The 26,926-nt window shown below is 42.2% G+C and overlaps 1 protein-coding gene and 1 long non-coding RNA gene across 2 annotated transcripts in view; one reads left to right on the top strand and one right to left on the bottom strand.

Annotated features, from left to right (window-relative positions):
- Positions 1-651: 651 nt before the first annotated feature.
- LOC142601102 (uncharacterized) overlaps positions 652-26,926 on the bottom strand; it is a 31,938-nt gene continuing 5,663 nt past the window's right edge. The window contains exons 3-6 of the long non-coding RNA XR_012834703.1: positions 17,952-18,032; positions 9,442-9,517; positions 2,174-2,368; positions 652-1,025 (exon numbers count right to left, since the gene is read on the bottom strand). This is a non-coding gene — a long non-coding RNA (uncharacterized LOC142601102). The remainder of the gene's footprint in view (positions 1,026-2,173; positions 2,369-9,441; positions 9,518-17,951; positions 18,033-26,926) is intronic.
- On the top strand, positions 16,492-26,430 carry ATF3 (activating transcription factor 3). Its single transcript, XM_075749215.1, has 4 exons — positions 16,492-16,652; positions 21,245-21,488; positions 22,426-22,533; positions 23,475-26,430. Exons 2-4 carry the CDS (start codon positions 21,249-21,251, stop codon positions 23,670-23,672), a joined length of 546 nt encoding a protein of 181 aa, XP_075605330.1. The 5' UTR covers positions 16,492-16,652; positions 21,245-21,248; the 3' UTR covers positions 23,673-26,430.

Consider the following 26,926-nt stretch of genomic DNA (forward strand, 5'->3'; position numbering starts at 1 on the left):
AAGAAAACTGATAATGATAAGGCAAAATTGAGTGTTGTTACCATGATGAGATATCTTTTCTCTGTAATAAAAATACCTATCTGCAGGCCAGTGATAATGGTAGAGAGAAGAATTACAATGAGTATGTTCTGAATAAATAGCAGAAAAGGTAACTACAAAATCTATAAGCCATAAGAAAAAGCTATAAAAATAAAATAAAATTTTAGTGGTGATGACTTGTTTCAAGTGTTCCCCCAAATTTTTAGAAATTACTGACTTCTCAAGATTTTTTAAAGTAGTTTGAGAAATGGGGGGGGGGTTCTGATTTTTTTTTTTTGTTTTCAAATAGTTTTGAATGAAACTGGGGTGCTTCGTATTTAGAAGTGTGTCAACTTTGGCTGGATATCCTTCCCATAAGGCCTTATTCAGCAATGTGCTGAGCACCCAGAACATCACTGGTTTCGTAAGAGCTGAGGACACATAATTTCTCCTAGGATGAGCCTGTGAAGGTAGAGATGTAATTTTGAAATACCAACACAAACTAACTAAAATTTGCTAGAGTGCTAGAACTAAAAATAACCAGTCAACAACTTTCCTATAAAATACCACAATAATACAAGTGGGAAAGAGGGTCAAATGCAGAAAATACATGCTGATAGCAGAACTGTTAGCAGAAAGCATGTTTTCCAGGAGGCGTATTCAGAGAGTTCAGAAAAAAATTCCACGTCACAACCTGTTCTTTATTTCACGAGAAAATCTGCTGAGGCCAGACACTTGGCATGCTCAAATTATTGTCACTGACTCTCAGAGCTGGATGAGGACCAGAACTGGTAAAAAAGTTGTTTGTGGCTGAGGAAGGCTGGAGGAGGAAAGGTTTGCCATGGTACCTTGCGTTGATGACACTCCCCGTTTGCCAGGAGAATCAGGACTTGGAGGTTTTCTGTTTTCTCCACTATCGTTTTCATGCTGCACGACTGTGGGCAAACTCTAGATCTGTTTCCTTCAGTTTGCCCACCTCTTACTTACTAGGAGATGTAATGTACCTGCTGTGCGGAGATAGCTTTGGGTGGCAACTGCTACTACAACGACCAGCATGAATGTATTTAACACATACTGATAAAATCACCCAGCAGGACCCAAACCAAACATAAACAGAACAATCCAAGCCATATCAACAGAAATAAATTCCCATAGCACAATTTAGTAGTCTTAAATTTAATCTGATTTGCTAGAAGCTCACCCGGGACTGTAGTTTTATAACTACAAATATCCACCTCCATAGCATGCTGTGCCGCGGGGTTTGTATCTTTTTTTCACTGCTTTTAATTACCAATATCCCTAACTACCAAAGCTCAACCTTCAGCTCCGGTTGCTGAAATGAACTCCAGTATTACCAGAGCAGGTTCCTGTACTACAGGTGTATGTTGTGTTATTCCTTATAGTAATACATAACAGGAGATCTTTGTAAAATAGTTCTGCTCAGCTCCATACCTACCTGGAGTCCCCTAATGAAGCAGTCTTGAAAGCAATATCTCTGCAATGCTCTGCATTCCCACCTCCTGCTTTCCTACTTGGCTCCAGGGGAATTTTCTTCTTATAATGATTTTCAGGGCAGCTGCGCCCCGTGCCCCCCTTTTTCCTTCTTGGAGGAACTACCGTGTATTTGTAACATTTATTTAGCATTCTGCGGTGACATACAACCTGTGCAAATTCCAAGTATTTAACCTTTGTTCCTTGCCGAAGCTTTGCAAATTAACTTAAAATAGCAGAGTGAAGTAGGCACCGAGGGGTGTTTGCTGGAAGTAACTGATAAAATCTTTTGAGTACTGCTTGCCCTTACTGGTTGGTTGGGTTTTGTTGTTGTTAGCTTGTTTTACAAGCTGAGCTCCCAAAACAAAATGTTCACAGACAATTATGCAGTATAGAAAATCATCATGATTTTAGAAAGCAAATAAAAGTAAGCAGATCCATCAAGATTGAGCTTGTTTTCTGAATTAGAGAAAATTCAGGTGACACTAATTTTTGGGGTTTTCAGAGTATATATATCTTGTAACAAGGCCCAACATTTCTATAATAAAAATAGCTATCTTGGTGATAACCGATAACACGTTACTCTGAATTAGCAGCAGCAAACAGAACTGTGAGTGCATACCCATGCCAACAGCAATGCAAATAATTTCATCCCGTTCCTTACCTGGACGAGGCCCCCATGGCGTTGTCTTCCCTCGGTCTGGATGGAGCAGCACGGGCTGCTGCCGTATCCCACCGCAGGGCTGCTGCCGTATCCCACCGCAGGGCAGCCAGGAGACCACAAGCAGCCTCTTCCATGATTGCCGAGGGATTTGGGACTGTGGTTGTTAATGTCAGACCATGGTAAAGGTGAGCAGACCTGCCAGGAACATGAGCTCTGTTAGGAAAGACTCAGGGAGACCCTTGGATGAACAGCAAATATTGCTGTTTGGGATGGCGATGGCTCCCCGGCACGTGCTGACGGGCTGAGTTAGCGTGAAGACAGACAGAGAGCTTCAGCGCGGGGCGACTTGGCCTTTTCGCCTCTGCAGGATGGAAAGAGAAGAGCTGGACAGGGAGGGCTCCTGGGTTTTCCCCACGGGGCACTGCAGGGAGGTTAAATCCCTCTGTGGAGAGATTTTCTCTGCGGGAAACTCACTGAAGTCAGCAAATACTGAAGCTGAGACTTTGTCACCTGCACCAGGGGAGATGCTGCCAGAAAATAGAGTTTTCCAAATTTTTCCTCCCTCAGTAGCCTTATCTCTAAGGGTTTCTTCCACAAGGTTGTGTGTCAGGTCCCCCATAAGACTCTTAGTAGTTTTTAGAAATATTATAAATTTATATATATGTGATATATATCATGATATTAAATATCATTACATATATATATCAGTTAAAATATTTGTTAGATACAGATTCATTTTCATATTTTTTTCATATAATGACTTCTCTTAGAAAACTGAATTTAACAAGGTATTAATTCTAACACTGAAAAACTAGACATTAGATTTTGTGCTGTATTAAAGCCCAGTCCTGCTAACACCTATGTATGTGCTTAAATTTAAACATACGAGTAGTACTGGACTCACTGGGATTATGTGCACGATTAAAATTAAGCGTGCATGAAAGTGTTTCAAGGTCAGGATTTCCAAATTCCTTCACTTGTTTAGAGTAAAAAAACCCAAACAAACTCGTAACTGCTCATTCATGTAATAAAATTACAGTGGTGTTTATATTAAGGGTCTTACTGTCATTTGATAGGCAAAGTATCTTATAAAACAAGTTTGTATCAAGCATAACAAAATTAAACACTGCAGTGCTATAATTACCTGCCCAAGTGGCTGTATTTTCTAGGAAAGAGAAATCCTTACTTTTAACATCTTGACTATCAGCTGGGATCAATATGGTTATTTTAGAACGAGGTGGCATGTTTCAAACAGGAGATGAACTTTTTTAAAAAATGTGTTCATTTCATTTTTCTATCAACATGAGTTTGATATTTCCAGGAAAATTCAAAACTAAACAGTCTTTTACTCTGGGATGGAAATATGCTTTTTGTTTACAAGGTGTACTAAGCTTTGCTAAATCACTCATAAAAATGAGTGACAATAGTTCCGTCGCATTACAAGTTCAAATTAGATGGTTCTGGAGGCATTGAGACTTTCTCCTGTCTAAACATTTCCCACTGCTTCTAAAAGAGAGTTGTCCCTGGTGGTGGTGCACTTGGATCATCACAGGAGAAAACAAAGCAGTTTCTCACGCCTTGTTAATAATTGGTGTCCTTACTGTATAATGTAAACTTACTGAAGAAGCTCAGGAGCCAACGGAGTTCCCATAAAACCTTAGCCACCCAAAATTTAGTCACAGCAACACCTGATTTCTGTGTCCCCTGTCTTCCATGTCTTGATCCTCAGCTGGAGGACTTCAGCCCCTTGAAGTGGCTCCCAAATCAGCCACCAAGGTGTGCAGGGAGCAGCTCAGCCTCCCCGGCAGGAGATGGGGGACCGCTTGCCCCCCGGGCTGTAGGGAGGCACCTCTGTTCTCTTGAGAGCCACAAACCTGAGATCTCTGCCTGTGCTTTGGTCTCTTATTTTCAGTTTAACAAGGCATCGCTCCTTTCTTGCAAATGCTCGTGCACGGATGAGGTAGTGCTACTTCCTTTACGCATTCAGCAAGGATACGTAAGAGCCATGTTCAGTTCCACTAACTGTCTAACGAGGTTTAATCTCATATTTCTTTTGATCTGGGAGATTTCCCAACCTATCGGGCTAGAGATGGGGAGAGGAGCACCCTCCACACTCCTTGCTGAGGCTGTGCAGAAAACAGAGAGAGGACAGTTGGCTCGGGAGGAGACTGTTTCTGGTCCTCGCTCCCAGGGTTGCTCCAAGATTTTACAGAAGCTCTTTTTTTAGAGCAGAAATGGAGCCCTCTTTTCACTTCTTTGAAGCAAGTGCCCTAAAAGGTCTTTGAAAGAAAGGCATGACTACCCTGTGCAAGTGTTCACTTCCGCTGCGTAGGGTAGGCATGATCAGAAAACACATACCATGGAGGATCTAGGGGAAGATTTAGTATCAGGAACCCACTAGACATAGTCCTGAGGAAGGCCCCTAGCTGGGTAGCAGATGTATTTGAGCACCCATGCAGAAATGAAACAATGAGGTGCATAGGAACACGAAGGTTGCTGACTGCAGCACATACGGGATCTGGTGCCAGGGTGTTTGTAGCCCTGGGCGAGGGTTTTCTCTAAAGGAGCTTGGGATTTGCTTGCTTTAGGTTACTACAGCTTGTCCACTTTAAAGCTGCCATGCTAATCCATCACAGGAGAGTTTGAAGAGGAGGAGGATCCAGATCTCCTGTGGCTGATGGCTGTGGTTGAGGTTCTGCACCCGCCTTTGTCCCAAATGGCTCTTGGGATAAGCTCACAGAAAGGATATTTCCAGTTTTAAACAAACAAACTATAAATGTTCCAGTTAAAGGAAGGGGTGCATACTGGGTGAACTTTGAGATGTGCTTTAAAAATATGTTGCTGACCTACCACTTAACATAATCTGGTTCCCTATTAAACTGTAATATAATTAGGGCCTGCTCTAACCCTGCCGCTGGTTTAATGCTTACATCAATGGAAATGTGGCCTCACAGACTGCAGTGAGAATAAAGTATACATGTAAAGTCTAAAATAATCCATACCATAGTAAAAAGGAAGGCCAAGAGAGAACACTTACCCCTCCTACCTTGCAAGATATTTAGGTGTCTTCTCACACAAGTGTAAAAGGATGTTAGGCCAAAGGTCTTTGAGAACTTGGACTTGAAGCTCAGGTCTCTTTTCATTGTGCAAATGAAGTGAAGCTGAACTGGAGTCTGTGAAGTCACACAGGGAAGTGAAAGGAGAATTGGGACCAAAATGAACTGCCATCAAGAGTTGAGGGCAAAGACTCTTGTATCAACCAAAGAGGGGATTTGGAAAATAGGTGATGACTATGCTGGTAGGTAATCATGGTGCTAACAGTCACCGTGATGATAATAGTTGATGACTGTTAGGTCATTTCATCTCATCTCCTGTGGCCTCTAAATTTCACCCAATAACCCTTCTGTTGAGCTCTGGGACATATGTATGCAGCAGGTGCCGTGAGAGACAAGGACAGGTCTTGGACCAGGGTAATGGAAGAAGGGTGATTGTAACCCCCCAGGTTTTGTAAGCAGTCCATTTGGGGCAGGCACATGCACAAATAAGTACGATTCAATTAATAGATTATGTCAGGAAACCAAAGGATGCCAAAGTTCCCCTCTACACAGTTTACATGAATGAATTTAGAGAGGAGGCCCGTGGCTCTGTCCTACCAATACCCTGTGGTAGGAACACCCATGATGGGGGAGTTGCTGCATGAGCGTGCTGGTGACCTCCAGAGGAGACGGGCTGCGGCCAAGAACGCTGCTTTTGCAACACCTCTTGTACAAATACGTACAATGGGCATTTTAAAAAGAGAAAAAGCTAGTGTTTAAACATATATTCAAGTTGGTGATGAAACCTACAAATGCTTAGACATCTGCGTGGATATTTTAAGGATACAGAGCATTCATGGAAAAGTGAAATAATGTTATTCTGTTCTGTTCTATTCTATTCTATTCTATTCTATTCTATTTTTTTAATAAAACTTATAGTGGCCTGTAATAATTGTAAACCAAACCCCAACAACCTGAGTACATGTTTAACCTCCATGCTCTGCAAAGAAAACAGTGTAAAACACTCGCTGTGAGAAGCTTTCTTCACTGCAAGTGCTCTTGGCCTAACACATGGCTGATTTACAGCCTGAGTTCAAGAGATTGTACAGACCAGTAAGGAAATTGTTGAGAAAACTTTGGAGCCTAAACACCCACTTTTGCACAAAGCACAAATCACCTGTAAAAAAAAGACCTGCTGAATGTAAGCGTTGCCTGCTAGGTTACATATTCTCTCTGCTTCATACAGATGCTTTGAACTCAAGTTGTCAACAAAAAATGTCAAGCTAAACCATCCCAAGCCAAACCCTTGGATGATGAAATGAAAGCACTTAATGCCAATTTAGATGTACGGGGAGTTCATGGCTTGTTTTGGGTAGTCTGTCATATCTGTAGTTTCTGCTCCAGCCACGGAGCTGATGATTTATCTGACTGGTTAAGGTGGAGTGGTGTATAAATGGTACTAACAGATACAACCTCACTGAAGCCAGGAAACATAACACTGAGCCTAATTTATGGTTTCCAAACAAGCCGTGGGACTGATCCTGCAATCCCAACTTGAGCAAAACTCCTTCTGAAGCGCTGGACATGGTTATAAATCCAAAATGGAGTGCCAGGCTGGGCCGGGGGCTGCCTGACGTCTACCTGTGCCACAACACGGATGTCATTTGGAAGCAGACTTAACTAACCAGTTCACAATTTTTCTGATGTTATGTGAAATATCTTGGCTTATGCAAGGGCAAGAAATACTTCTGCATTAGCAAGGAAACTGCCTTCCCCTCCAGAACATGACAGGCATCTGTCTCTTTAAAATGGGATGGTAAAGCACGTTTTACTTTGATCAGCTTTCATTTATGGGAAAAAAATGATAAATTTAAATAGACTTGAACTACACTTTCCCTTTATGGGAAACCAAGCCCTTAAAAAAAGTAAATCCCTCCCTTAATGTGGAGCAATACAGTATTGAATTCCTGTACAGAACACCATGAAGTCATGGTGAAATCTGCTGAATACTCCTAACAGCCCTTTACAGGAGTATTTTATTTTTGTATCTTTACTTTCTCTCTCGTGCTGACTGATGGCTGATTGCATCTCAGGGGAGAATAGTGTCTTCAGTTAACTAGGGCTTTACAGCTTTAAAGTAGTGTTTATGTTTATGTGTGAAGTACCACTAAAAATCCTTCAATATTTATCTGCAAAAGCAAGCAGACTCCAAATGATAATCAGTGATTCTGGAGAAGCTAGTCCTCTCTCATTATGGGTACAGCGCTGCAAAATTAATTGGGGCTGACCTTGCACTGAACTTGACAGGAGTGGTATCTGAGGAGAAACTCCCACATTAGTTCTTAAATGTCTTGATAAGTCCTGACAATAAGAAAGTGCCTACTCCATCTGTACCCGTTAGAGATTGCTTTCACAGGACAGCTTTTTGTCTCTAGAAACAACTGCCAAAAAGTGCCCTCTTACGCACTAACCAATATTCTGCTTCACCTCGCTGATCCCCTCTGGTGGGCAGGGTTTTCTCTGGTTTTCTCTGGTTTTCCTGGTCCTTGAAGCCATAGCATAAGCAAGATGTTACGTGTACAATGCTTGTACAAATTATGATTTGAATAGTGCCAAAAAAATACAGGGAAGTTGCAAGGTATAGACTTGCTGGTTTAGAAGAATACCTAACTTCATTTCATCTTGTTTCTTTAGACTAGTTTAATAACTCCATCGTATTTCTAAGCCTTCCTTACGTTTGCTCATATGCTGTAAAGAGCTCGAGATGGTTCTGTAGAACACGAGACAAAATAAGCTATTAATAACAAATAGCAGTTCATACAAAACTGATCAGAGCCAACTAACGAACCAACAAGTCTTTTTGTCGTGTAGGTGCCCCGATGAAGTTTCTCGCTTCTCTCCTCTTTTTCTTTAGCTTACAAATCCTCTTTATATACAACAGCTCTCCTACCTCCCAGTTCTGGCCTCTGCAGCCTCCAGGGCCTTGGGTCCAGTCCTATTTCTACTTTTACTATTATTTCTAATTTGCTGCATTTGGAGTTGAATTTTTACTAGTAAAACAGAGCTGATCCTTTTTCTTCTTTATATTTGACATTTTCATGACGTATAACAGTAAAAGCGCCTGATGCAAAAGGCTTTTCCCGTCAGTAAATGACAAGCTGAGCACAGATACAGGGATGAAAACTCTTCTGACTGATTGTTAAACTCCCAGAAAATGCTTTTCTCACCAGTCATCATTACTTATACACGCCACACATTAGCTATTCCTGCTGCTGCAGAGACTCACTTCAGAGTGGAAGGCTTCCAAGAACGCTTCAACCAGCAAAGCCTACGGCCTCAAGTGCACGGGCTGTAGGACGGTGTGTGCGAACAGCCGGATATTAATCCCATGCATTCCTAGTTCAGTGCAGCAAATGTATATTTCTAAATAACTTTCTGACAAAGTAGGCTTAAATGATTTGATAAATCCCAAACATCAGAGTGAAAAAGAATAAAGACAATTTACCTTAGATATGGTTATAAGATATAGTGTAATTTATTTTTTTGCTAACTAGATACTCCTCTAACATCCACTATTAATGCAGACTTTAGTGTTAACAGGTGGACTCTGCTTTTGTTCTCTATGTCAAACTTTGCTCTTGTGCTCTAGATCTCTTTAAAGTTCTTGGGGTTTTGTTTATTTTAATAATTCAGCATATACTAAAATTCTAAACCTTTGCTGGTTTAGAAAAATAACAGTAATTACTGCACTTCAAAGGTCTGTAATGAATTGATACGTAGAGGAAATTGCCAAGATAAGGACCTTGACAAAAGACTGCAGTATTGTACCTTGTCAGGTGCTGTCATCCCAAATGTGATAGAAGAAATATAATTCCACAGAAATACGGTAAAATATTTATAGAGGCTGTTTTAGATGTTCATTAACAGCAAGTCTTAAGTTAGGCACGGCTTTTGGACAGGGCCTATTCAGCCACGTGTTTAATTGCTGTGCTGAATCTGAGCTTCTATTTGACAGCTGAAAGATTGTCATCCTTTTTAGAGCTCAGTATAAAACTCTCGCATGTAAGAAACCCACACCCAGAATCCTTACTGGGGCTGCTAAGTACTACTGCGACACACACATTGAAGAATAAGAATAGATAATAAACCATCTAGAGAGCATCCAGCAACAAAAGGCTCAGGTCTGACGGCCCATTAAAGTGCTAATTAAAATTAGAGCTAAAATACACTGACCTTATCCCTGATTTCCATTTGGGAATCTCAGCTACTTCATCCTAGAGTGTAAAGCACTGTTATCCATTTTAACAGACTGCGGAACAGAACCAAAGGAAGAACATCAGGTTAGCCAAAATCACAAAGAGGGTGAATAAGGAGCCCCCTCATTTCCTGACTCCCAGTCCAGTGACCAGCACTGTCCTCATCTGCCTCGTTACTGATTATTTGCGGTAGAAGGACTAAAGCCCAGCTCCACAGAAGGAGGCTGGCCATGGTGAAAATGAATGTCCCCATCTCTCCCACTTACCACCTACCCTGCAAGGCAGAGTTAAGCATCACTGGGACTGGGGCATTCATGGCCCCAAACTTCCCTTCTAAACTTGGACTAGGGATTGAGCTGGATTTCTAATAAAACCCCATCAGTGAGAGCACTTGGTCTGGAAGGAAAGATCTAAGTTGGGTTCTCACCTCTGACTTAGAGGGATGAGACGTGTTCCCTCTTTCTGAGGAGAAATGATCTAACCACAAACTGATCAGCCATGCTGTTTAGGGAATCTTACTCTAGACTTCTCCTGCTCAAGCTGTCCTAGCATGAAATTACGAGCCGGTTAGACAGCAAACCAGATGGTGCCTGATTTACAGCCTTGTGGCGAGGACATGCCCTGGACAAAGGGCATCCTGCAATCCACTTTTCTCTTTCTGTAATAATTTTGCTTCAAAGAGTCACCGGACAGAAGATGGACCCTAGCCCACGGCGGGTGGCGTTCCCCACTGGGCTGATGTCACTTGGGAACCCCAGGCGGGTGCAGTGGCACCCTACATCTTCTCCCATGGCTGAGGCGGCCTCATCAGCAGCCCCCCCTGTGCCCACAGAGCAGTCAGGATTTGGGCTCAGGGAATGCTTCTGTGATTGCAATTAAGGCAGTCTAATTTTAAATCTGCGTGCAGCTCTATTGGTTTCATTTTACTTACACTTTGTTCTTATTATCCGGGCAAGTTACTGTACAGTTTAAGCCAAAAAAATAAACCAGGAAAGATAAGAGGCTGAAAGTTAAGATCATTCATGCGTTCCTTTCATGGCAAGGCACGTGTGAAGTAGGAGAGAGGACAAACGATAAGCAGAGGGAAAGCTGCAATGGCAGCCTTGGGTTTGAATCTTCTGGAGACTGCAAATCTGTGTCATACGTTGTTTTTGTTTGAAATGGTATTTATATAGAAATCAATGTTTAAGAATTAGAAATGTGCATTTGTAATTATTATGGCAAGTTGTAATTTACGTATTTACCAGGCAGATGAGAAGAGCCGTTGAAAATATCATTAATGATATCATACATATGCACAGTTCCATGGGCAATCAATGGGAACGGGTAGTTTTTATAGGGAATACCTGTTTGTGTGTGTGTGTATTTGTCTGTAGCAGCATGATGATTCCTTAATGTATCCAAAATATTTCTAACTTAGCACAGTAAAAATAGACATATTCTGTCACTCGCTTCCTCTCACTCTCCGTGTTTACCTGGACAACTATGAGAATACAAACCATAATTACATTAGTCCACCTAAGGGAAACATATACCGTCACTGAATAATTTCAAAGCATTTCTTTCAAGTCGTTTCAAGAGGAGAGTTTTGTAATGCTGAGAACCAGTGTGACTAAACGCTGATTTTTCATCATCCCTGGGGGCTAAATTTATCACTCGTTGAAGTCAATGGGAATCTTTCCATTGACTTCAGTAGCAGTTGGATCAGATCTTAGTACTTTAATCGGTGATCATTTTTTTACACATAAAGCCATTGATGAAGTTGGGTATGAATCTCTAACTGCTCTCAGACAAAATCTGGCATGCTTTTACAAGGTGGAAAGGATGGGGAAGGGGAGGTGAAGGGAAGAATCTGTGAAGATGGAGCTTTTCTTGCCATTAAATGGAGGGGACTATAAAGGCACCATAAAGGAAATAGAGTTGGAGAGCAATCAATATATCTGAACTATTATTTTGCTTGTTCAGTGGAACCAGTGAGTTTGCTTTATTCAGTCCAGTTTAAGATGTGATTCTTTCACATGTGGGATCTCTTTTCCTTGGTGGTTACTATCTGGATGTATCCAAAGAGATCAGAAATTGTTATTACAGGCTATTGTGCTTAGTCAGCTCCTATGCCGGTGCACAAAGTCCATCTAATAAAGAAAAAACCTTGACAGGCTTCAGCGAGAGGGAACTAAAGCCATACTTGACTGGGCCAGCACCAGGGCTGTCTCTCAGCTAAAGAGAAGGGATGTTTGTATAACTTCCCACACACACACACTCCGCACTCCCAAAGCACTGCATATAATAATGACTCACAACCTTGTGGAACATTTAATTTAGTAAAGTTCCACTAAAGTTCACGGTAATTTTGCGCACCGGCTTCTGGTCCTGCAATGTACATCTTGTTGCACCCACCGGTAATTTTGTTATCAGCGCCTCCATCTTATTTGCAGAGGAACATAAAGTAAAATGACAGAAAGTGAAAGAGAAAATTAAAATGACTCGTTTAGGCTTAGGAAGCTGCCGGGGGAGGATCAGAAAGACCAATGGGAGAAAAAATGCTGGAAAGAGGGAACAGAAAGGGGGATGACAGAATCCAGGGATACAGGGAGGAAAAAGAGAGAAGTGAGAGGAGGAGAAACAGGGAAGTGGCAAAAGAAAAGGAGAAGCTGCTCTTTTGAAGAAATGGGAAATGTGGCTGTTACTGAAACAAGGTAGGAAATAGGATGTCCAAAAGGAGATTATAATTGGAGAATAGATGGATTTAGAGGGATAGTGATGGAAACGGGCAGTAAGGAAAGAAAAATAAGCTGAGGAGAGAAAAGCAAGGAGGAAATGAATTTCGTCTTCAGTGTTAAAGAATAAAAGAAGTTAAAATAGTGCACTTCTTTCCCTCCACAAGACGTATACTCGTTGCTTGAGTGGTATTAAATGTAAGACAGTAGCAGGGTTTGCCATACAGCCTCTGTGAGAGGCAGTCCTCTAACTCCGTGGGTTTTAACTCCCTTCAATTTTTGGACCTCTTACCCCTGTAGAGAGATCCAAACCTTCCAGAGTGGATTTGATCCTCACTACTGTAGGCTTGGGGGGGGGGGGGGGGGAGTTTAGTCACTTTTTGGAAAAACTCTTGGAAGTAGCCCACAGATGCCCGAGGGACCCCCAAATGGCAGCTGAAAAGCCCTGGGCTGGCTGGGGATGGCTGATGCTACTTCTACTGCAGATTACTCCCGTAGCTCAAGCAATAACAATCTAAATCTTGGAAAAAAATAGTCCCAAGTTTTAACTCTGGTGTTAGTCCAGACAGATGGGAAAATTGTCTTGAAACTTTTGCATGTTTTGGGGAACAGGGGAGTCTTACCACATAGATTCAGACCTGAATGTACCACATAGCAAAAATCTTGGTGAAGGTTAATTCCCATCACAGAAATAGAGAATACTTTTTTTGGGCAGATTCAAAAAACGTGATTCTGTGTTGATTTTACAACATGACAACTCCGAGTTCTGGAAACCTCTTTCTCGTATATGTGCCATGCAGGGAAAAAATTGGACCTGTCAGGGTTACAGTAATTTCAAAACTTAATACAATTAAAACCTCAAAGTACACAGAGAGACAGGTTTTACTCAAGATATCACTACACATTTTATTTATTTACATCTCATTATATTTTCACCAGACCAAATAGGTTTAATGAAACTGCATGACCATAAACCAGCATAGGATCTGGAGGGGACACGGGGATTTTAATTGTGTTGCTCTGACTGATGTCACAAATGTTAAGGCAGGAGACAGCAGAGAGCTTTTGCTGTAAGGATGTGAGTCTGTTGCTCTGTATGATGATGTCTAGAGCTCTCTTCAGCAAGGAGACAGCCGTATTTTAGTTTTAGTCAAATACCCACAGTGTATGAAGTAGTGTCAAGGGATGTGGAGGCAGGCTTTGGTCAGGAAAAGGTAAAGGAAATAATTCTTTACGCCGGAGCCTTACAGAGAGCTGTAAGGACCACACTGTGGGGTGGTATTCAGCCTAACATCTCTGCAGAGAGAGAAAGACCCACTAAGTGTCAGTCTTCTGTGATGAGCTGCTGTACCTGGCTTAAGGGAAGGCAGAAATAATGAACATGAATGTCACCTCTCTGAAATGGCTGCTGTTTCAGGGAGGCTGTTCCCTGAAGTTTGCAACGAAAGAGAGAAATGAAATGGAAAAGGACCAGTGAATGTTCAAAGGGAGGCAAGTGAAAGATATTTTATGAGATGGAAAATGAAACTGGCAAAGAACATCAGAGCATGCGGTGGCTGTACTGGGTTTTACTTTAACTTCCTGATAGTCTTAATTTTTTTTTAATTTTTTTTTTTTAAACTGGAGTGTGATCCGATGCCTCTGCTGCAATCGAGTTAGCTTTGGTTTTAATGCGGAGCAGGATAAAACCTGTGTGACACAGTGGAACTAGGTTTATTTTTCATTCTGGTTTCATTTTCTTTTTTCACTGAACAATTTCAAGCCAGGACATGTTTCAGTGGCCTAATCTTAAATGCGAACAGGAACGGTCTCTCTGTTTGCTTTGCAGGGAGGAGCTGGCTCACTTCAGGAGTAGTTCAAGAATGAACACAACTGGTTTGCTGTCAGTTTTTCATACCGGCTGTAGCTCAGGGCAGATAATGGTACCAGCAGTGGTGAAGCAGTAGCGTTCAGCAAACAAATCTCTCAGCTCTAGTTTTGTATAAAATAGTACGATTCCAAACCAAAAAAAAATCATCTGCCTACTCGGTGAAGTGTTGTGATTGTTGAGTAGATGTCAGTGACCCTTAAACAACGGGATAACAACACTTGGATTTCCAAGGTACTTCTGCCCACATGGAATGAGGGAGCTGCTTTTTCCCCCCTCCATGATTCTGTGACATTGCTCTGCTTAGCTAAAAATTCTCTAAATAAATTCCCACTTCTGGTACAGCTGGCTAAATAAGAACGGACAGTTGCTAAATCTCTGTCAGAATTACAGCAGGCACCTGGTCATGGCCACTAAAACTGATGTTGCTAACCCGTTTCCACAATAACTTCATGCTCAGAACTTTCCAACCAATTATCTTTTGGGAAGAAATTTTCCACATTTGGCCTCTGCTTGAGAGGGATCTTTTTTTCTTCTAGGCTTGAGAAAAACGATGCCAGCTGTTCTTGAACACGGCATGCATTATAAAACTATGCCTCTGAAGTAAAAAGAACTTCACAGGCTGCACCGAGCTGAAATGTAAAGCTTACTCTAGATCCTTCTCAAGAGCAAAGTTTTTGCCTGGCATTATACTTGTCATTGATTTACCCAGATTAATAAAGATATGGCAATAAACGTGTTTTGAAAGAGCTGAGAATGATTTATCTATAGGTGAGTGCCTGAGCCTACAGCTTGCAGGAGCTGTAAACGGAGAGCTGCCAGGTAGGTCAGAGGAGCTCGCTCCTGCCCTCCGCAAAGTGCACTTCATAGTTTGAGGAGAACGGGGAGCAACTGCACCTTCCACAGGAGGAAAGCCAGCAGCACTACTCCGGACTCCTTCCCTTCCCCACTAGATTTTCTTTCTTCTCCCCCCCCCCCCCAAAAAAACCCAGACAATTAAAATAGGAGTGTTAAGTTTGCAAAGTTGAGCATGCTAGCACTGGGACATTTAAAAAGCTAAGATTACTACTCCTCTCTGTGTGGTCAATGTCTATATTTATGTATATACATATACACCCACGCAGCGACACACACATAGAGGGGAGATGCAGAGGGACTTTCAAATTAGTATTAGAAATCGATATGCTTGATAAAATGCTCCAAGTAATTAATGCATCTCAGAACATACCGCTTGAGACATATTACCTATTATCAAAATACAGCCATAATGAACATTATGAAATTAATTAACCAGTTGGAGCACTTGATCAGGGTATACATTTTATATGTGAAGGTATACATTTTATATATGAATGAGTATATTGGTTTAGTTAGAACATCCCAAAGCTTGAAATGTCCTGGTCTTTCCATGCTTAGTACAGAGACTCGAAGGCTGTCCTAATGACAAGTTTGTATGTATTTTATATAGAATATTATCAAACTGGTTAACACCGTGCATCTCTCTGTAAGCCTTCTGCGTCTCTCCTGGATAAATGCTTTTTTTTGGTCTTCTTTTCCAGCACTTTGGGGGCTGTTAGAAGGCAATTTCTGACGTTTTACAAACCAGGAAGCTATGGAAACAAAAAAAGAACAAAACAAAAACCCCTTCACCACAGCCACCACCATCTTTCCCTCGTGCCTATAGGGACTCCTTGGGTTTTCCTGAAATCATAAGGAAATTGTGTGCTGTTGTGTTTTAAGAAAAGTTGTTGGGTTGTTTTTTTTTTTTAAAAAAAAAAGTGTAATTTTTAGTTTTCTATCATTTCATTAAATGGATCTTTCCTCCTCAGAGTAAAAAAATCGAAGCCTTCCTCTTCATGTGAAATGAACTTTTAGCTGTCATCTAAAGCAGCACGAAGAGGCAGGGTGGTGAGAAGGGGGGGGGGGGGGGGGGCGGGGGGGCGTTAAACAATTCTTCCCTGTAGAATAAGATCACATTGTTCCGTCCTTTCGAAAACTACACAATCCTCTCCAGTATTTTTTTGAATTTTTTTTTTTTTTTTTTTTTTGATCGTGAGAGGGACTTTGATTTATTCTCAACAACAAAACAGCTCGGAGAAAGAAATACACACACACACACACCCCCCCGGAGGTTTAATTTAAAAAAAAAAAAAAAGAGGGGGAGGGGGAGAGGAGGAAGAGAGGACAGAGTCTGTCCTGGTACCGATGGATGCTCCTGCGTGGGGGGACCTGCGATGCCGCCCAGCACGGCTCGGTACGGCTCGGCGCGGCACGGCGCGATCCGCGCCGTGCCGCGCCGAGCCGTGCCGAGCCGTGCCGGCGGGGAAGCCTTGCATCACCGCCACGGGCTCCGTTTCCCTCCTCCCTCTCTTTCGGGGAGGCTATTAATAGCATGACATCAGCCCGGGACTCGCCGCCAGAGTAAATACCAGCGCTGCCCGCTCGGCTATATAAGGGGGGTGATGCAACCGGAGCGAGAGGCAGAGGAGCGGGGAGAGGAGAGAGCTGCTCTCCCCGGAGGAGAGGGGACGGATACCGGGACGGCAGCGCTGCTGGGTGGGTGCGGACCCTCTTCCCTCCGACCGGGAAAACAGCGGGAAGAAGGTAAGTGGAAGCGGGAGGGGAAACGCTGTGACTCTCCGTGCCGCTGGGTTCGCGGGATTGAGTTCCGCGGGAGGTTGTCCCGTCACGGAGAGATGCCCGCCGGAGGCTCCGCCGGCCGCGGCCAGGAAAAGTTTCGCCGTCGGAGCGAAGTCAGGCGCGGCGGTGCCGCCGCTTGCCGTGAGCCCCGGGAAACTCCTCCTGGCCCCGCCGGAGCCCCACGCTTGTCCGCCCGCCCTCCCTCCGCCGCCGGCTCCGTTCCGGCGTTCACATCTGGGGGAACCCCCTGCCCGGGCAGATGTGAGCACCGGGAGGGAGCCCGCCGAGTCCCGGCTCTCCCCGGGCCGGCAGCGCCGCCCGGCACCGCGCGGTGGCGGCCTCGGCGGAGGGACGGCGCCGGCCCCGGGACCGGCGGGGATGCCGGAGCGCAGCCGGGCGGTGGAGGCAGCCGGCGGCGACACCGCGACCGCGGAGGGTCCGCGGGGACTGAGGAGCTGTAGCGGGACCAGACCATGAGTAGCCCCGCACCTCCGTGTACATATATGTCTCTAGATATCCAAATATCTATTATATCCACATGAAATGAGTGGGAACTCTCGGCGTGAGCCGGGGACATTCGCTTTTCTTTCTGTCCCCGTGTCTTGACATGAAGAAGATCGGTTGCTAAACTGTTGCCTAATCAAGGCAGGCGTGACACAACAGCAAACTCGTTTCAGAGAACGAGTTTCCTGTTGGAAATCAATTTTCCTCCTAGTAACAGCATTTGAGAAGCTGGAAGGCAGCAGAAAATGGTTCGGGAATGTTGTGGGATGTCAGAAAGCTTAAGGTCAACCAGCGTGCACAGAGGTTGTGAACTGTAATTGCTCTTAATGCTGTTTAAGATTAACCTCAAGGGTTATCGGGGTTTGTTGCATCAGCACCAGAGGAAAAGGAATTCGTATGAAGAACCAAAACCAAGAGGCACAGTCAGCCATCTGAAGTTAAGCAAAAAAGAAAAGACTGAAACTACTCACTTTAAATATTAATATTAACCGGGAATACCCTTAAATAATAGAAATGCACAGCTAGGAAGTTTGTCCTGAAATTAAAATACTGGCAGATGAGATGTAAAAGTTCGCTGTAGACGGAAAGAATCATCAGCAAAAGAACAAACAGAAAGTAGGAGGAGAACAAATGAAGCAAGCTGTTTGAATCTACCTGAACTGGGAGGGTACCATCAATAGAAAAGCTGTTCTCTTTGGAAAATTCCAAAACTAAGGATAAAGTAATGAAGCATTAACCCACACTGGGAACAAGCTGTACCTTTCCGGTGCAGGTCTGTGAAATGTTCAGTACCTTCAGAAGGACTCAAACCAGCCTAGAGCCGAGATCCATGTGTGTGGTCTAACAAAGTAACCAGAGATTCTATCAGAAAGGCCCAGATGTGATTATGCTTCAAGGCTTGATAGTCTTATTCCTACTGTTTCCCCAGCCTTTACAAACCCAAAGAAAATGAGACTGTGCTCTTGATGGCTTACAGACAGAGGTACAAGTACAATTTGTACGAAAAGGGAAGGGCAACCTGTTGCCCTACTTTTTTCAATAGCAAAATCTAATTTTCATTCCTGTAAAACACTTCTAAAAGCAGATTTGTTCCTCAGAAATTGGCAAACATCTACCTTGCTGTTATGAAAAGGGAATCTATTCAGCTTACTGAGTCGCTTTGACAAAAGGCTGATTATTTTTGTTGTTTGTGTCACGGTGGCTCCTAATGATCTCAGTGGTAGACTGGAACCCTACCCTCCTAGGCACTGTCCAGAAGCCCTGCCCCAAGAAAGAGCCCCAGCAAAGCAAAAACCAGTGGCGAATAGCGCTGCAGAGCTCACGGCAGAAATCCTTACCCAAGTCTCAGCCCCCTGGTAGGCCCTCCCTCCCCTAAAGTCTGAGTAAATAGAGATGCCTTTCAGGATGTCTGGAAGGTCAGTGAGCCGTTCAGGCTAGAGAGCAGCAAGTTTCTATAGTCAAGGACACCTCTCTCTCTGTGCTTCCCCTCCCTGTGGGCACCCTCCCATTCTTTTTTTTTTTTTTTTCTTTTTTTTTTTTTTGCACACTAATGACAGACAGATGAGAGTACCTAAGGACATTATAGTAGGGTTTTAATGGTGCTCGTGGTACACTTAGCACTAACTAGTAGAAATCCACAATTAACACAATTTCTCAGACACATTACTAAACCACAAGCATTCTTGGTTTCCTCTAGTGCTACTGCTGACCTTAATTAAAAGTTCACCTAAACTGAAAAATAATTGAATAAACCACCAGTGCTGGAAAATGATTAGCCCAATTAATTATTTTGTAGGCTGGAGAAATGGTTTTACTCTTAATTTAAGACTCCTGGTTCAATTGAATTATACAGAATTAACTTTGTTGAATGAAGCCCTTGCTGGGAGCCAAGGAGACTGACATTCAGTGAAAATAGCTAAAATCTCTGCCAGCGATGAGGGGTTCGGTGTCACCTGGAATTAACTTGTTCAAATGAGTTCAACGGTTGAATGTTGATAAATGATAAATAATGCTGGGAAGACTTTAGCTGGAAATGATAGGGCTGTTTCTGACTTGTTGAAAAAGAGTAACTGCTAGCTTTCTGAGATTATAGGATTAAACCGTATCAGTACTTTAAATGTGACTCATGAGCAGGGGCTTTCTGAAGAGAATTACATAAATTTCCCAAGGTCTTTCTGAATAACAAATTGTTCCAAATAATTTCCTCATCTTTAATAACTACGGGTGAAATCCTAGCCCCACTGAGGTCAACAGAAAAAGTCCTTTTGATTGCACTGGGTTCAGAATTTCACCCCCTTCTGCTCTTTTGTGGTGACTGGGTGAGGAAGAAGTGAGGAAGTCTCTGCAGCTGGACGTGGTATTTTCTACCAACTGGCAATGCGCTGTCCTCACACTTTTATATTTACCTCACTTAGCGATGAACCAGATTCTACTCTCATTTACACCAGTGTGGATTTACAGTGTATTTTTAGATATCTCTGAGCAAAATCTATCTTCTTGTCAAGGCACATGACCCCAAACGTTTCTTGCTGGGTTACAGAAGTAGCGTACGGGGAACTATGCAAATCTGGGTTGACCATGTGGAAATTTAACTTCCCCACATTGCTACCTCAAGGCAACTATTTGCTTACCTGCACCAAGTTAATTACAATGGACTTTGCTGTAATTATTACAGTTCTAATCAAGAGTAGATAACACATACTGTAATTACCCATACAGCTATTAAAAAAAAAAACCCAAACCTACACACCAAAGAAAGCTGGAAAACCAACACGATAAAATCCAATTTAACACAAGTCACTTTATGAACAAGGGAAGTAATAAAATCTGTTTTCCTATGGATATGCACTTTTTATCCCTTAGGCCACCCACAAAAAATGCTCAGCTTTCTTCCAGACCTCTCATCTCCCCTCTTCTGGGCAAGAGATGGTTTGTGGTGTGCAGAGCTGTGCGCATCAGTTGGCTCAGTTGCCCACGATGTTAGGACGGCTGACTGCTGAGTTTTGCCTCTTTCTCCCTCAGTGGAGTCACCAGTTTTCACAAAGCACATAGGGGACCTCTGTCCCTCCAAAACCAGCTAGAAAAATAAGAAGAATGACTAAAAAGAGGAAAGTAGAAAGCACTGTTGGGTAGGTTCATTTTCTTAGGAAAACTACTAGAAATGAGGTTCCTCCGTGGGTCTCCATTTGCATAATTCCCCTGAAGTCTCTTCAGTCACACTGTTTTATATCAGCGGGAGATCTGACCATAAATATTGAAGAATTTCAAACCTCTCGTTGAGGGCACATGAGGACAGTTTCAGATTTTACAAGAGCAAAGGAATGAAACAAACGGCTTCACGTTTTTCATGACTCAATCCCTCCAACTCAGCCTGTGCTTTGAAGCCCCAGAGCGTGCACAGACTTCTACCTTTGCGCCGGCTCTTACTCTTTACTGTTTTTCAGGAGGTTATAACCAGATCTACAAAACTGAGCATGATAATTTTGTGACAGATTCTTTCTTGGTTAGCAAACTTCAGCTTCTAGGAGAACTTTTTGAGCTGTGCCTAAATGTAGCTGAGATCAGGGTACGCTCTGTCCATTTGAAGCTGGAATCTGTGCTGGTATAGCTCTGAGGATAGAGATACTCTTAAACTCCTTCTGTGCTTTAAATAATAATACCCCTTCACTTTCTGATTTTTGTTCCTTATTCTCTTTCTCTTCCTAATCACTCGATTCTCATCTGTCACACATTACCAGTTTAAAACTTTGAAGTATACATACATATACACACTTTTTTTCCCCATAGTAAGTTTCAGAAAGACCTAGATATTGTGTGATGCACCAGTACTATTATTACCGTATTGAAATACCAAGTTAACCTAAAGTAGAATTTTTTTACTAGTGACCAAATTCTTCACTGCTCGACTTTAGTGAAAGATTGGGGGAAATGGGGACCAAAGCAATGCAAGAAATATAGTATTATTCACAGTATGAAATATACCTCTAGGAAATATTGTCTGCCTTTCTAAAGTTGTTGAAAGACTATTATTATTATCTCTTTTTACTTTTCAGCAAAATGATGGTCCAACACTCAGGCCAGGTATCCGCATTAGAAGTGAGCGCCTCGGCAATTGTTCCCACTTTGTCCCCTGCAGGGTCACTGGGGTTTGATGATTTCACAAATTTAACCCCACTGGTGAAAGAGGAACTGAGGTTTGCCATTCAGAACAAGCGTCAGTCCCACAGGATGTCTTCTACATTGGACACGGTGACAGTTTCTGAAAGGCCAATTGAAACATCAATCATGAAAACAGAGGTATGACTTTCTAAACAGCATTTCAGTGTGAATGATTAATTCTGTAATAAAATTTCACCACAAGACCAGGAATTATATCGTACAACCCTGTCCACCCTACTTGATCCTTTAAAGCCTGCTGCCTGGCTTTCTGTTAAGTGCCTCTGGGAAACCCTCTGGTATTTCTCATTTCCATTGAGGCCTATAGTTGGGTATTTTATTTTTGATCATGAACCAAGGACAACGTTTTACAGAGATTAGAGCAAGCGCTAATCTGGTTTCCCCATCTACTTGTGGCTGAACTTGGAACAAGTCACTGCAGCTTTCCTTCATGAGGACAGTGCCATAGGCCCCATGTGGACTATGCTGAGGTAGACACGGCCACGCTACGTCCACACTAGGTTTTTAAGATAATAGTCTCCATGAAAAACATTTCTCTTACAAAGTGGAGAAATAGCTTAAGTTAGGGAAACAGCTACACCTTGGTCTGAGCCTCCACAGGAAAGAAAACAAAGCTTGAAGGAGGGTGTTAATATCCCCTTTTCGGTGCTGCCTTTAGTTCGCTGTGCTCTGGCTGCCTCGTTCATGCCGCGGCCTCCCCTCTGCTCCCTGTGCCCCGGCTCCTTTTCCTCCTTGGGAAGTGGGGAAGAGATGGAGGTGTGGGAGTCAGCCAGAGGGGAGATGCTTGACAAGTTTTTTCAGTACCATTGATTTAAAATGAGCCATCACATGGATTACATCCATCCAAACTCCAGTCAGGTTTTTATTGACAATTCTAATGGAGTTACTACCATTTTACTCTATGGCAAGCAAGGTCAGAATCCCATCCTTATGTAACTCATGATGTGAGCACTGACGACACTGTCCACGTTGCTTTTAAAAATGCAGAAGTTCTCAAAATACAGGTCGAGTATTTACGACATCTTACAGATTGTGTGTGTCTGTTTTTATGGGATAGTTTTCTCCTGAAGAGGATGAAAGAAAAAAGCGAAGAAGAGAAAGGAACAAAATTGCTGCTGCAAAGTGCCGGAACAAAAAGAAGGAAAAAACAGAATGTTTGCAGAAAGTAAGTGACTGGTGTGGTTTGTTCTTAATCAGTCATCCTGCCAGGATCTGAACGGACAGCACAGGGCACTGTCACAGTAGGAAATACAGAAGGATGTCACCCAAAACTCTGTAAACCTGTCAAAACATTAGTTATTAAAAAAATGAACATGCTACATATTAAATCAAACCTGGTTAAAACCGGAAAAAAGTGAAAGCATGGTAGGAGTGCAAAGAGATTACTGTTTCAGTGACCAATCTTATCTGTGGGGATAGGATGAATTTGAATGTGTACACTGAACACAAAAAGAAGTAAAATCTCATGTCATATAATATCTATTGTGGAGACCAAGAGCCTACAAACACCAAGAAGTAATCTCTGACTTCTTTACGAAATGAGTGGCATAGTAGCTTAGCCCTGAAGTCTCTCTCCTAAGACCCCAGCAGTGTCACCACCTGCTCTGCCATGATATAAAATTATATCACAGCGGCATCAGGCCTGTCTTTGTTCCTATATCCGGAGGTGGGGGCGGGGGGGGGGAACCTACGTCCTTACTTTGTTAGCTTAACATGGGTTTACAGATATGTGACATGATATTCCAGGGAGTTAATAAGAAGCGTAGATAATTTGGGGTAAATTTTTGACCCAAAAAGTTCAGAATAATTTTGCAGAAGGTAGCAGCAGTGCTTTGGATGCCTGCTCTTGTAAGTCAATACAAATCTGAATTTGGCCTTTCAACTTTTGTTACACTCAGTTCAGAAGGTAACTGTCAATCTGGTTGTTTAGACTATTATCGACTGGGGGATGTATAGTTTTACCGTTACAGGACACTAAGAACACGCAATTTCTTTCTCAGCTAGCCATATGCTTTCCCACCAAAAAGACTGCAACTATTAGATAAACATCGCAATTAACTATTTGAACCACTCAGTCTAATAGTTGTGTCTGTCCTTTGTGATTAGGAATCAGAAAAGCTGGAAACTATCAATGCAGAATTAAAAGCCCAGATCGAAGAGCTAAAGAACGAGAAGCAGCATTTGATATACATGCTAAATCTTCACAGGCCTACTTGTATAGTTCGGGCACAAAACGGAAGGACACCTGAAGATGAAAGGAATCTTTTTATTCAACAGATCAAAGAAGGCACATTACAAAGTTAAGGGATACGATAAACATGGAAATATTCGTAGTGGTTTTTAACAACTACCAGAATCCATGGAGGATCTGACATAATGTGTAGGATTCTATTAGTCAAGAGCCTTTAGGAAGGGCAGATTGCTTTCTTAAGTGGAAAGAATCATTTTGGCTTGACAGCAACTCTTCCCCTTGGAAGATCTGGTCTCAATCAAATTGAAGAGTCTTCTGCCTCAAATATAGGTTTTGCACCTGTCATACTTGCTGTTCCTAGGAGCTACAGACAACAGCTTCAGAAGTTTTAGCTCTCTGCTAGTATACAGTATCTGCACTCACGACGTTTGTGCTAGAACACTATGACTTCTGATGATGCACATGGTACAGACAGCTGTGCTGGATGGACACTACTTTTCCTTGTTGCTGGTAAGGAAAGCAGACCGAGAGTATTTTTAAAGTTTTGAAGTTTCCAGGAGGACCGTTTCTGGCAGAATGTACCGATACGTAATGTTGCATTCTAACCTCACACACACACACACACACACACAAACACACACAAAAAGCCTTTAGTTCCAACTAAGCTTTGTCATTTTTCACAACACTTGTGTGGTTTTTTTTTTTTTCTATGACTCATCTCAGAGACTGAATTCGAAAAGCCTAGTAGGTGTGACAAAGAAATGTTTCTTGCAAAATGTCCATGTAGCTAAGTTTGTGGGTTTTTTATGAGCTGGAACCCCACCTACCATCCTTTGGGGACTACAATTTCTCCTTGAATTGCTGAAGAGCAACTTGTACCACCACTTGGTGACTCGGTGAATTGGACCCACTGGAAAGAGGAAACCAACTACAGAGGGATGTCAAGACAGGTTTTGCCTGAGGAAAGAACTGCAGGATCGAATCCCAGGTTCATGAATCATGAAAAGTTTTTAAAAAAGAAATCAATCTCGGATCTCATCCTACAAGCCTTAATTCATGCTATTAACCCTCACTCACAGAAGAGGATCCATGGACTTCAGTGGGTCTGCTTATCCAGATAGCTCTTCAAGGCATAAGAGCTTGACAAAGCTTTTTCCATCCTGGTCAGGATTGCTTCCTTTTGCCAGGTGATTCGGAGGGAAAAAATATGATTGCAGCTACTTTTATTTTATATTTGAGTGGCAACTACAGTCAATCAAAAGAATCTAAAGGAGGCAAGAGTTTTGATGTAGTGAATAATTGTTTTTATTTTTTATTAACTACTAACCTTAGATGTGTTTGAACTGGTAGAAGAGCTGCTGGACAAAACAGTTGGAGCTACGAGTGTTTAAATTCTGATGTTTCTGTGAAATTTTCAGATTGTTTAATCCTATAAAATACATCCTTACAATTTTTTGTAAAAGAAAATATTATCCTTATTTATCACTAATATCGTAATGAGTAAAGTTAATAAATACTGCGAGCAAGATAAAACTGAAAACACAAGTGTTGCGCTGTCTTTTTACTTTTATCTCTTGGTGTTTAATATTATATATTCCTAAACTTCACCAGTTGTATTTGAGACACCACTATTGAAAACACTTATCCTTCATCTTTTCCACAGATGAGGCACTGAGCATATCTCGAACGATGGGGTGCAGAGATTATACCTTCTGAAATTCTGTACCTCCATCGGTGGTGTCTAGCTGCTCAATTTCACAATTGAAGTGAAGCAGACAATAAAAACGGAGCTTACAGTACATAATATTTTACACCACTTATGCGGCATTGAAACTGTGTTTTTTTTTTTTTTTCTAAAGGCTAAACTTAAAGATACCTCAGGCATAAGCTTCTTACCCTACAAGTCCCAGATGAGTCTATCCTTATGTGATCGTTATTTTCTGCAACAGAACTACTTAGTACATTTTCCTAAGATCTGGATATATTGTAATGTCCTATATCACATTTTAAAGATATGTACTTCATGTATCTGAAAAGTGAATGTATTACGAAGATGATGTGCAAGCTTTGATTCTGTCCTGAGAATCCATTGTCTTTCTGTATGTTGGAAGGAGCTTCCATTGACTTCAGTGAGAGTTTTATTCACACCCTGTACGCAGAGTTTGGAGCCTCTGCTGCGACTTCCCTGGCTTCGAGGGCAAGTTCCACAGGGAACTGAGCCAGCTGTTTGTCAGAGAATGGATATACCCGAAGTGTGTTACAATAAACTGGTCAAACGCTGTTCATTGCTATTTGACTCCTGTAACGTGGAAATACAAACCCGAGGCATCATCCCGGTATCGTACGCCTTGGCTTTGCCTTTTGCGCATCAAATACCAGCAGACAAAACTGTTTGCCTCCTGTGCTTTTACCAGGTGTTACCACAGAGACCAGAATCTAATGACAGAACTCATGTGTCTCCTTTAGGGAATTTGTATGGTTGCTCTATACCATATCACTGGTGACGCAGGCGTCATGCTTTTGTTGCTTGATGTTATTTACTTAGCATGCCAAATGTTAATATGGTACCACTACTATTGTCAGACGATAATCTATTTTTATTTCTTTATACGTGCAGTCATAGCTGCTTTCTACTGCTTGTATGTGTGTGTTTACATGCATGCTCCTGCACGCTACTCCGGAAATGATGGTACTCAAATTCATTTGATTGTGCCCAGGAAAAGAGTGTTTAAACAGCTAGCCAGGAGCAGTATGTTGCATGAGTTTTCTAAAAGTATACTTTATTCAGGAGAACTTTTAAAATGCATTAAAAGCAGTTTGTTTTCTATTCTTAAGTTTGTTTTGATACTTTAATAAAAAAGAATTAATATATATTTATTCATGTGTCATTTAATTCATTCTAACTTTCAAGGTCCAGGGGCAGCTTCATCTTCTTAAAACAGCACTGAGATATTAAAAAGCAAACACGTTGCATAGGTTTGCAACACTAAGTGTCTTATGAAGTGAAATTGGTACTGTTCGCTGTTTGTTAAAGTATACGCAATGTTTTGTTATTACAAGGTCGATCATGAATTCCAGGCTAATTTCTTGTTTGTGGCCTAGGGCTCAGATTGAAGGACTAGAAATTGGAACTCCTGAACCTTGCAACCGACAAGCTGACAGTTATTTCAGCTTTCTGATTACCTAATGGGTTTAATGCTTTTGCTGCTATGAAGCTTTAATATTTATAGATTGCTTTCTATGGTTACATGGAAGATACTAAAGTAGTATAGCATGGTTAGGGCTCTGGTTTGTTTCTCCATGTGTTGGCGTATGCGTGTGGAGAAGCATGAGGAAAGACGAACAAAATGTTCTATCCTGCCTTTCC

The sequence above is a fragment of the Balearica regulorum genome, chromosome 3 (genome assembly GCF_011004875.1).
Source record: "Balearica regulorum gibbericeps isolate bBalReg1 chromosome 3, bBalReg1.pri, whole genome shotgun sequence".
Taxonomy (NCBI): domain Eukaryota; kingdom Metazoa; phylum Chordata; class Aves; order Gruiformes; family Gruidae; genus Balearica; species Balearica regulorum.